Consider the following 12307-nt stretch of genomic DNA (forward strand, 5'->3'; position numbering starts at 1 on the left):
CCTGATGTTGTAAAGCAGCAGCATTAATCAGCTGGGAACACAAACCGAGGGCCTGAATCTGTCCACATCTGGAAAACGCATAAAGGAAGAGGGTCGGGCAGGGTGCGTGCATGTCGAGAGAGGGGAAAAAAATGAATGTGTAACACAGAAAAAATATAGCGTGTACACATGCGTGCGCGTGCATGTGTGTGTGTTTCCTGAGGCCCAGCGAAGGAGGGAAGTTCAGCCGAGCTATTATAAGACCACAAATTATGACTCTCAAACAGCCAGAAATCTCCTCCTCCACCTCCTCCACGAGGGGAAACAGGGGAGCTTCATCAGGGACAGCTATTCATTAAGGCTCACAAAGAGAAAGCCTGAATCCCCAGCAGACTTCTTTGTCTCAATAAGAGCCTCTTAAAAGAGACTATCTATCATTTCTCGATGTGCTAGCGCAGGCAGCAGTGGAGGCTTACTTTCACTGTTTACGCTGGCACCGCCTCTCAGGTGTGATAAATCAGCTGACTCAAACGTCCTCCTACACAAACGGCACAATGCAAAAATGAAAGAAGGCAGAAAAGAAAGTGGTATTGATTTTGGTGTCGCACGTTAAAATCTACCTGTGGTACGTGCAGTCTCTCTGTGGTCACGCTCATTTGACTCTGCAGTTTTGCATTTCTTTGCAACTTTTTGAAGATATTTTGTACTCATTGAAAACCCCATTTGTGTTACTTTTGTGGCTGGTTCCATCTCTCTGTGGTTTTTTTGTGTCTTCATGGACATATTACACATTTTGAAGGTGTCTTGGATTATTTTAATGTGTGTGGGTTTTTTTCTGTGTGCCTCTTTTGGAAGTCATTGTGTTCGTTTTGTCTTATATCATGGTGATTTTGCTTTGCTTTGTTTGGGGGTTTTTTACACTTGCTTTGGGTGTTTTGCGCTGTTTATTCACCACTCTGTGGCTGCTTTGTTTTGTTTTTCTTTTCATTCTGTGGTGATTTTGTGTTTGCGTTTCACTTTTCATGGCTTTATTTTTTATGGCTTTATGGTGTTTTTCAGCAAGATTGTGAACATTTTGGACCTCTTTCTGTGTCTTTTCAAAAAGATCTATTTATGTCTCAGCGTGGACATATTAAATCTATCTATTCATTTTTGTGGACATTTTACATCTATTTCATGTCTCTATGTCGACATTTTATATCCATTTATGACTTTTTGTGGACATTTTGGATTTTACTGATTATTTTACTGATATTTATGCCTCTATCTCTTTTGGTCCCTTTTGCATCTACTTATGTTGTTGTGCAGAATCTGGTCAAGTGGTCTCAGACTCTTTTAGCCCTGTGCAGGAAACCATGCATGTCCTTGCTATGTTTTCATGTGAAAAATGTTAGAGAAAGTGTTTGAGCCACATGTGAGCTTGTAAAGCAGTTAAGCAAAGATTGACATATAGCTGAAAATATAAAAAATTTGGAAAATGTTCACTCAGTGTTTCGGCGAGATAGTAACAAGCTTTGTCTCTGATAAGGGAAAGAAGGGAAAGAGAAGAGACAGACTCAGACAGACAAGCTGAGGATAAAAGCAAAGCCGTGTCTGAACACGAGGGAGGTCTGCTTCAGAAAATGCTCACAGTGTCGAACAATGCCCGTGTTGTGAGCATTGGAAATGGGATCGAACCCTCGGGCGTTTCCCAGCAGCCCATCGTCGCCGTCCTGCGTCTCAGCCCTGTGGGAGAGACGAGGCCCAGAGGACGGACACAGAGCGGTCCTTTCTGAGCCACATCCTGCTAAACCACTGCACCACGCTGGCCTCCCCGTGAGCCTTTACACTCCCGGGTCGCCTTTGTTCACTGAGAGGCATGCTGGGAAATTCATCAGCAGACAGACTCTCAGTGGTGTGTGTGTGTGTGTGAGTGTGTGTTTGGTAACAGCACAATCACAACGAGTGATTCAACACGGCCGCAGACACCCAGTGAGCTTTTGATTTACATCTTCAGTCTGGTGACCAAGCGGTCGACAAAGCTGGTAATTGACGAGCTAAAAATGTTAAAATGTTTCAGTGTCTTTGTGGCATTTTGGGGATATTTTAGGACAAATGTCTGGTCAGATTTATGATTCTGTTTATTTATCAATGCTCCCAGTGCTGGACGAAAAGTTTAGATTGTGTTGTGTCGATTTTGAACAATTTTTATCATTTAAAAACTTCATCTACACAAAAAATGAAAGTAAGTGAGTCGTAAAAAATGTATCAAATTAAGAGTGGTAGTTAGCAAAATAAATGGACTGATACTGGATTCAATTAAGCAGAGGTTTAAGAGATGTCACTTGAATGTTTTTGATAACATGCAAAGGAAAATGTTGATTTAAGAGTTGCGACCACATGTGCAGCTGTGTCCGTGTTATCTACACTCATCGCTGGATCACTGGTATTTGTTTTATTGATTTTATGTCCCTGGTTCATCCTGAACCACCTGGTTTGAAAACATTATGACACCTGAACTGTGTTTTTAATGTATTCAGAAATATGTTTCAAAGCTTGAGGTCTCAGTCACGCAGGCCTAGAGACTGGTAGGCAAACCGTAGCAACCAATGGTTGCTAGAGCAAAAAGTGTGTTCCCCAACTGAGTGGCAAGTGGTTGCTGGCAGTCACTGGTGAAATTGGTTGGAATCATTCATCAGTGTGAACACTGGTAAAGACTTTTTGGATTAATTGGTTACCGTCCCAAAAAAGTCCTCTTTTAATTTATTTATCAATGGCAATATTTATTAACAATTGAACTGGCAAATGTATGTGTGTTATGCATGTCTGAAGTTTGCGTTCAACTTTTTTTTAGGTTAAAATGCTACCTCAGCGCATTAAAAGAAATGATAACTTTAGTGTTTGGATGATACAAATCCTGGGTTTGCGTCAATGTTTATCCCTGTAAACACAAAGTTTATCATATTTGATGAGTTTTTAAGACCTCTACATCACCAGTGTGTTTTGTTTAAACCCTAATGCCAATAAATGTTTTCTTTGTTTAAGATAAAAGCTGTGAGCAATAAATCGCACAAAATCCTGGATATAGCAAAAATTATGCAAATTAAAACTCATATGTGACGATTTTTTAAAATTTCTTTTTTAGATTTGTCAGAAGGTTCAATAAATACTCTAGTTAAAAAAAACAGGGTTTTTACAGGGTTAGCGTCACAACAAGATCATATTTGACCCTGTCCATGACGTGTTTCTGCATGCAGTGTATTGCATCAGTTTAATTTCCCCACATTCAAACATGTTGCTTAAACGTAACGAAGAGAAACCGAACATGTCAAGTTACAGGAAACGGTACCGAGACCTAAAAAACCCTCAAACCGAGCAGCTGTAGTGTATCACTGCCTTTTAAAATCACCTTGTAAACTTAATTTTACAGCCTTGCTTTTTGCTGCTCGGTGTCCTTTGTTTTTATTGTTTTCACTGTTATTTTTACCCTCCTCTGTCCTTTAATCTTAATTTCCTGACTTTAATGCCTGCTTTTATTTCCCTGGTTGAAGTACTTTGTTTTCTTTTATTGCTTTTAAAGCCGGCTATGCAAATAAGTTTGGGCTTATCACAATTAAGAGTGAGTAGAAACAAAAGAGAGGCTAGAGAAATTTATGCTGGAAACCCTGGCAAGTCTCATCGACAATACCTTCAAATTTTCTTCAGATAAAAGCCAACAAAATCCGTCAGACTGATGAGGCACGGCTTGTTTCAGAGAAGCAGACTGCACTTTGGAGTTATCTTAAGGTGGACCTGTCATTACATAATGAGAAAGCCAGCGTAATGAGGACTTTTTAATACTTAAGAAAAGCCCCAAGCAAGCACAAACAAAGCACTTCAAAAGTCTTCATGCACTAAAAAGGCAGCTTTTTAAAGAAGTCTTTGAAGGAGCGCAGAAAAGGTAAAATTGGAGGGTTTTATGAATGCATAAAGTCTCGAGTTGTGCAGACGTAGGTCTGCTGCACGAACAGGCCTCCCTGCTGTAACAACAAACCGGAGTCCTGCAGTTTGTTTGAGGTGGAAGTGGAGGGTGGCGGGGGTCGGGGGAGCTGTGAACTTCAGAAAAGGAGGAAGAAGCTGAACAGTTGAAGGAAAAGGGGGCCCACCGAGGGGCTGCAGGGGGCGCCACAGGAAATGGGTGGAGATCGGTGGGTGGAAAAGGGAGGGTGGCCAAGAAACGGGTGGGGATGAGTGAAGAAATCTTGGATCCGACATGCTACGTTCGCAGGCAAACCGTCTAACTTCTGGATCAAGCTGTTCTCAATTTGATATTTCAAAATAAGAGCGGTGAGGAGGGAAGCTGCTGCAGCGACAGCGGGGTTTGAAGGAAACCAGACTGCCAGCGCCGCCTCCAAACACATTTGTTCAGCTGACACTAAGTGACCCGCACGGCCAAATAATTGATGAGACCAAAGCGAAACAGCTCTGCTGTCTTGTTTCCTTTGGCAGCAGGCAGTCGGGGCTCCTCTGCTTTGATGAGAGCGACTACACGCTCGCATTAAAGAGCCAGTATCTCCGTTTTCTCTTTTTCTTTTTGTGTTTTAATACCGTGTCTCAGAGCATAAATAGACCAACGACTGCAGGGGGTTGATAGGGTTGTTAGTCAATGCCAGTGATTCACTGATCACTTGCCAGCGCCTGAGACTTCTGGCTCAGTTTACTCGCTGTTCCAGGAGAAAAGTTCTTGTCAGTTCCAGCACAAAGCTAATAAATTGAACACTGAAGCAGTTTTATTATTCCAGTATTTGGCCATATATCACCTCCCTTCTGATCTGTCTTCTGATTACCTTATGTAAACCTTTTTGAGCTGAGAGAATTTACCGTGGGCTTCCAAGAGATGACGATGAGATACAAACACAGCAGTAAACACGTGCTTAATAAAAGTTTAGCGTCTAACCCGTATGCATTAAATATGCCCCACTATATAAACAACATCTCTGCTCGTTTCAGTTTCAGCTCCTTCTGTCAGCTCCACTCAGAAATCCACTTACCATATGACTGAAAATGCAATCTGATAAAAATAAACTGACCACGCCTTTAGCGCACTGAATGCTTAATCATCTTTTCTTGGCTGGAGCTTTTGGCTTCATTCAACCTTTTCTTTATTCCTCTACAGTTTAATATTTCTAAACACAAAGACAAGGATGTTCACAGTAGCCAATTGTGCTATCGTCCACATTTTAGACATGATTCACTCTCTCTTTTAAACTGTCTTTAACCTTGTGTTAGGTTTACATAGACTGTACTTTAAAGAAGGACGTAGTCTGTGTGGCATCACACACTGGCTCGTGAAGCCAAACCAATGGTGTACTCAAGCTGAAGGACACCGCACCCTCACACAGGAGGACTTTGTCAATTATAATCTAGACCCACCTTAAATCACACCTGGCTTTATCATTTAGTTGATGTTAAATCGGATCAAAATATACAAAATAAAAATTGTGCTTTAAGACTCAAAACAAAGAACTGAGATCATAAAGTCAACAGAAAGGTGTTTGCTGAGGTCACAGACTGAGGTAATGTAAGTGCAGTTTTATCACAAACGTCTATAGAACCGCCAGTCTTTGTGCACAAAAGGAGGCGCCCCCTGCTGGCCAGCAATAAGAATGCGGGTTTAAAATGCTTCTATGTGGCCTTTTTAAAAGACAACGTAACCACTTTTTCAAGTTGTTACTTTGGAAATGAGCCATTTATGTTTTGATTATTTCCTGTCCAGCTCACTGCTGAATGTTCAGATCTAACGTGGGGAGTCAAACGTTCATGTCTCACCCAGTTTTTCCTACTCTTCTACTCTGTATGATATCAGAGAGAGGATATCCCTAATATGGTCCTCTCAAGTACAGAAGTCCCACCCACTAGCTTCTCAAGCCTTCTATTTAGGAGAGGAGAGTTGATATAATGAGGGTGGAGCGAAACTAGCTTACAGTATTTTTCATACATAAGGTGCATTAAGCGAAACAAAACAGTCAGATAAGTCAAACTTTACTCAACAAATTCTTTTTGCTTCCTCCACTTCTGTACCATTGATTCATTAATGCTGTATTCTATCACAGCTGCTCTATTCCCATGTTGTTGCAGTATATTAATAACTAACCTCGTATTGTGGAAGGATTATCTCAGTTGTTCTCCTGACTGAAGTTTGGTCCGTTTACAGCATCCTGCCATGCGATTGCATTTGTCGCTAACCATCAGGAACCCTCATGTTAACTTTTATCGAGTGGAAAAAGGTTAGGGTTCATCTTTCAGCTTCACTGTTTGTTATGCTAACATAGCTGTGTCGCTATCAATCATGTACCACATCATTATATACCAGCTAGCCCAACTTCAGTAACCCTACAAACGTAACTACTTTTTAGTTTTCTGTCTTCATTTATGTTGGAAGTGATAGCAGAGCTGTACGTTTTAATTTTTCATAAATCTCTCAGTCAGAACATGCTATATCATGTTTAGGCGTAAACTAGCGAGCTAACTTCCTGCTAACTTCTAACTCCATTAAATTTAATAAATTCTGTTTTCATGGATGCATGGATGTTAAACTTAATTGTTACACCTGGTAAAGCAGCAACACTGATCATTTTATTAAAAATGAAAGACTTTAGACAGTTTTTAACTCTCAGTGATGCTGCAATGTTCGTTTGACTTTGAGACCTGAAGCAGACAGAGTTCTGGAGGCAGATTACTCCGCGAGGCTCCTGGCTACAATAGACATAATGCTCTGACAATCCATCAAGCGGTGCGGCTTCGTAGCTTACCTAAGTTGTACTAAAACATTTTGGACAGATTTTTGAGCACCGTGTACCACATAAAATTGGTTCAAGGTCAGTAAGCACAACCAGAGTTCATACATAAGGCGCACCAGATTATAAGGCACACTGTCGATTTTTGAGAAAATTAAAGGATTTTAAGTGCGCCTTATAGTGCGGAAAATATGGTATTTCAAACAGATGATGCATTGAGGGGCTGCACAGGGCCAATTATAAGCTAAATAATGTCTTGACCTACAAATCAAAGTATTAAAAAAATGGAGCTAGAATTTTTTTTTTCCAACCTAGCTTTAAGGATAGCAGTGGACGGGTTTGTTTTATAACGCTGACCGATGCACCGATGGTCTCTGACCTCTTGGAAAATAACAATCCTCTCCTCTGGGGCTCAAGAAGATTATTTATCTAAAAGTGAATTCTGCCCCTATTTCTGTCAACATGGCGCAGACGATCACTGAGGTTATTTGAGTTTCCAGCGAGCTTCCTCGCTTTGTTCTGCTGCCTCTTGTGAAAATAGCAATGATTAGATCCAGGCTGCCTGAAAGACAAGCTTCCTATTTACAGTAAATGATAAGCGGGGGTGTGGTAGCCACCAGCTGAGAGGCTATATCAGTGCATGACTGTGAAATGTGGCCCTTGCCGTGTATTTGGATCAGTCCTCCTCGGCAACAGGAGGTGCGAAGAGGAGTGAGAAGAGGCGAGCATTTCTGCATAAATGCTGCAGGCCGATGAGGCATGCACCTGTTCTGTGCTGTGGCCTGAAATGCTGATATGATCATGTATGTTCTGTACCATGCGCAGAGAAAATAACAAGTGTACACAAATGTTGGGCTTTTGTGACTTTCTTTGGGCCTAAGACTAACTCTGTAGGCAGTATATTTTATACACTAATTAACTGCAGCTGATTTCCACCATCATATTTTTATTCTGCTACAGTAGCTTTGCATAATTCACAGTTCATAATAATCACCCTCAACTGGTTGCCGCTCGCTGAACTGGTGCCGCTGGAGGTTTCTTCCTGTTAAAAGGGAGTTTTTCCTTCCCACTGCCGCCAAGTGCTCACTCATATGGGGTTGTTTGATTGGTGGGGTTTTCTCTGTATTATTGCAGGGTCTTTACCTTTCAAAATAAATCAGCTTTAGGAGAATGTTGTTGTGATTTTGCACTATATAAATAAAACTCAACTGAATTGAATTGAATAATCCTTCTTTACCCTATGGTGCATCCCCTCAGTTCACCCTTTGCCTGAAACCATCCATCTTCACTCCTCCCCCTTTAAATCCATCCTCCTGATTGTCTTCCCTTTGCAAACACAAGGACTGAGCACCAGCTTGTTGGTAATGGTAAATGGACTGGTTCTTATATAGCGCTTTTCTACTCATCTGAGCACTCAAAGCGCTTTACACAACTTGTGCATTCACCCATTCAGACCCATTCGCACAAGCACATCTCTCTAAGTGCTTTATAGCTAACATTCACACACATTCATACTCCGATGGATGCATCGGAGAGCAATTTGGGGTTAGTATCTTGCCCAAGGATATTTGGCATGCAGACTAGGCGAAGCCAGGAATCGAACCACCAACCTTCCGATCAGTAGATGACCTGCTCTACCACCTGAGCTACAGTTGTTCAGTTTCTTTGTCAGAAACCATGCACACAAACTAGAGGCAATGCTGGGGTATGTATTCATGGTCTTTTTACCTGGATTATTCAAGAAGTACCATGCTGAACTTAAAGAAACCTGGTGAAGACGTGGAGCTCAAGCAAAGGAAGTCTCCACTGCAACATTACTTTTAGCTTTGGCAGACTTTCATGCTAGCCCGAGACGTCTTTCCTTTCTCGTGGCTTGCTGTGCGCATACTGAACAAACACTGTCGTATTTGTCCTGTTGTTTAAAACAACGATTTGGATCACTGTCTAGACAGTTGCCCTTTAACCATTCTTAAACTTATCTTCTTCCAGTATCAGCCACAAAAGTGAGACTGAGGTGAGCCTGGTGTATCTCAGCTGAATGCACACCCAGCAGGATGTTTCAAACCGCTGTTTGTCTGCATGCTGCTGCCTTATTTGGGGCCTGAAATGGAAATAAAGCTGGTCTAAAAAGGTTCAGAATAAACAGTTTTCATGAACCCGAAGTGTGTCTGACTAGTGGAGTGTGTTTTAGTGGAGTTTCCACACAGGAAACCAACAGAGGAGGTAAAAAAAAACCCTTTCATATATAGTAGGAAACAAAATGCAGGTATACTGCAGAATCACAGAACACTGCAGAGAACAAATAAATCTATCTAGCTGTAACTCTCAAACTGCTCTAATTCATCGCCACGAGGGTAAATACAACATAAGATCCATAAAATATCAGATTTTATATCAGAGAAACACTGAGGCCTCATTGTGAGTTTTGTGGGACTCTACAGCTGCAAAAATATTAGACTGCTTAAATAAATTATTCATATTTCATCAAGGCACAGCACTAGCTAAGTGTCCAGCATCTATCAGTAAACCGAAGTAAGCTGCTATATGCAGGCTGTGTCAGAGCCCAGTGTGGTCTACCCCCACGCAAAGGTGTGTGGACATTAACCTGACACTGCTTTACCAATTTATTAGCTACTAACATATTTGTTACCAGCACTCGGTAAAGATGTAACTTTAGCCAGGAGGTGGTGGCTGTGCGTATCCAGGCTTTTTGCCAGTCAAGAATATGTGTGGTGCAGTGAGATTAAGTAGGCCTGCACAAATAAGAGAAACACAGATGGCCAAAGACTACAGCTGTCAACAAGTCTTGTGTGCAAGCCACTCCAGGTAATCCGAACATGTCGTAAGTCTGCCACATCTAAGTCGGGTGAGGGCAGTTCAGGTGGGGGAGCGATCGTCGAAGAATAGCTCAATGGTTGCCGGTGAATCCTGAAATTGTTCCTGCTTGAAAAGCCCATCCCTATCTACATATTATTTATTTAGTTTCAGTCTTTCTCGGTTGCTTTGATGCAGTTCTCACATCAGGAGCGAATTTCCCCACCCACATTATCCTTACTCGTCGTGTTTGTGTACACGCTGTTATTGTTGCTACGCGCACCTCACCCCTCAACATTTTATCATTTCTCATCTGAATCTCACAGCTCCTCATAAGAGAACGGATCTCTCACTTTCCATAACGCTGTGCAGCACCGAGTGACTGTTTTCAATCAAACCACGTCAGACTTTCATTCAAACAGGTGTCGAAGAGCAAAAGTCACAAGCCCACAATCCAGCATTGCACTGCTTCTTACGCACGACCATGTGCTGTCAATCTATGTAGTGTAATTTTGCTGTAATATGCAGTAGTTGCTGCAAAGTTTGTGTATTTTTTCTTTGTTTCCTGATGCCTTTGGTTTCACATTTATCATCTTGATTTTCTCAGTTCCAGCAGTCACATCGTACCGAGCGTCAAACGAACCCTTCCCATTTCATTTTTGTGTCTGAACACTCTTTACCCTAAATCACGCCCACAGGTTCTTGCAGCACTTTTTCAGAGTCAGTGAGGTTTCAATGGAAGAGTACAAGCATTTGTTGTTCAGGTCTTGAAATGGTGGTGAGATGTTTTTATTCATTAACTGTTTGGAAAAACGTATCAAGAGTGGTGAAAATGACTGAAGAGCGGTAGAAGAAGACTTGCAAACATCATCGGACTTCGGTCCAACTTCAAGTTCATGGTCTGCTGTTAAAAGAGGAGTTTTTGGGTTCAGTGACTCAAGATTTTCTACAGTCAATTAAATAACTGTGGTTATGACTTGTTGCCGTAATCAGGCCCTACTTTGTTAGTAGATTTAGCCATTTATTGTACCAAACCGGTACCATGGACGATATCTTAGTGCTTCACAATGATGTCTTCCTCTCTTGTATATATGGATGGATGTTAATTATTTCCACTGTTCCAGGGCCCCCAGAAATTTTTCCTTTTGTGTCCTATTCTGGCCTTTTCTGGCTCTTCATCACAACGTGTCTGAACACTGATCTGGCACAAAATCGCTGTGACACATCCATCAATAAATGCTGACTTATTTGCTGATTTTCAGCCACTATATTTGTACACCCACTGAAACATCCCAACCCAACAAAACAAGTGTAATCTCCAGAGTTACATATGACCACATCTAATAATTACATCTAATTAGCCAGCTCAGTATTGCACTGACTTTACATCAAGCTCGGATAAGCACAGCTTTCCCAACATTGCTGCTATTAAACATAAATGTCGGATTCAAAATGATGCTGACTTGCTTCATCTTGCAGCTCGATTAGTTTCTGGATTAAGTCTCATTGAACAGCTGACTCCATGGTAAAGACATACACCATTAAACATTTCAACACAGCACAAATCTGATGCCATCGCATTAGCATAAAAGCCTGAAGCATCTCGTGGCATTTCAAAATAGCGCATCTGGGGAAAAAAAGTTGGTTTTTTTTTTAAAACCATCACATACTCATATATTGTTACGTGTCTGAAGCAGTGACACAGCATCCTTTCACTCACTAGGTGCCAAACATTGCGCAAAGACTTGTAATATATATCCTGTCATATCTGAAACAAATCCTACAAACTCTGATTTGAAGGATTGCATTTGTCAGACGTGGGAGTTGATCAAAGACTTACCGTTGAAGTAGCCCTTGACCTTCAGGTATCCAACGCTGAGGCGGAGGACGGACAGCTTGTCCAGCCGGGACCGCACCTCCTCTGTGAAGGGCAGCAGGCTGGTGAGCTTGTCCAGCTCGCCGTTGAGCCTGTCGCGATGGCGTTTGGACGGGTTGGACTTGGCGCCCTCGGGAGGTGGAGGTTTGGGCCTGTGCATACAAAAAGAGACAAAGGGGGTTATTTTAAAAGGACAGGTTGACGACCGAGAAACTTTTCCACATCTCAAGTGACTCTTGAAAAAGGTCGGTTTCTCTTCAGAGTCAAAACGTTGGTTTGAGAATGAGAGAGGTCATGAGAAGCCCAACAAACAAAGTTGGGAGCTGCATGTGTTCTGTATACTGACGTGTGTGTGCGTCAGTATAAGAGCAGCTGGGATAAACTGAGATGACATGCAGATAGAAAAGACACTGCCGAACAAGCATCAGACATCCTTGAGTAAACCATGGCTCCCTCTATGTCTACATTAGGGACCAAATGAAGCATGACTGGGAAGGCAGGAAGGCAACGGCCACTCAAATAACCGCTCGTTACAACAAAAGTATGCAGAAGAGCATCTCTGAACGCACAAAACACACTGAACCTTGAAACTGAAGAGCACAGTGGGTGTGTCAGCTTAGAACAGGAAACTGAGGCTACAATTCAGACAGGCTTACCAAACCGAACAACAGAAAGCAGCAATATGCTGCCTGGTGATGAGTTTCAGTTTCAGATTGCAGGGTCAGACTTTGGCATAAACAACTTAAATAATCATGGATACATCCTGCCTTGTATTAATAGTTCAAGCAGGATAGCAGCAGGATAACGCACCATGTCACAGAACTCAAAAGTTCACTGCACTCAAACGGCCTCCACAGTTACCAGATCTCAGTCCAATAGAGCA

The 12307-nt window shown here is 41.9% G+C and overlaps 1 protein-coding gene across 1 annotated transcript in view; it reads right to left on the reverse strand.

Moving 5' to 3' along the window:
• ahr2 (aryl hydrocarbon receptor 2) overlaps positions 1–12307 on the reverse strand; it is a 94837-nt gene that overhangs the window by 64542 nt on the left and 17988 nt on the right. The window contains exon 2 of the mRNA XM_006792856.3: positions 11389–11576. Within this exon, the coding sequence (XP_006792919.2) occupies positions 11389–11576 (188 nt within the window). The remainder of the gene's footprint in view (positions 1–11388; positions 11577–12307) is intronic.

This window comes from Neolamprologus brichardi, chromosome 23 (genome assembly GCF_056152115.1).
Source record: "Neolamprologus brichardi isolate AB-2024 chromosome 23, ASM5615211v1, whole genome shotgun sequence".
Taxonomy (NCBI): domain Eukaryota; kingdom Metazoa; phylum Chordata; class Actinopteri; order Cichliformes; family Cichlidae; genus Neolamprologus; species Neolamprologus brichardi.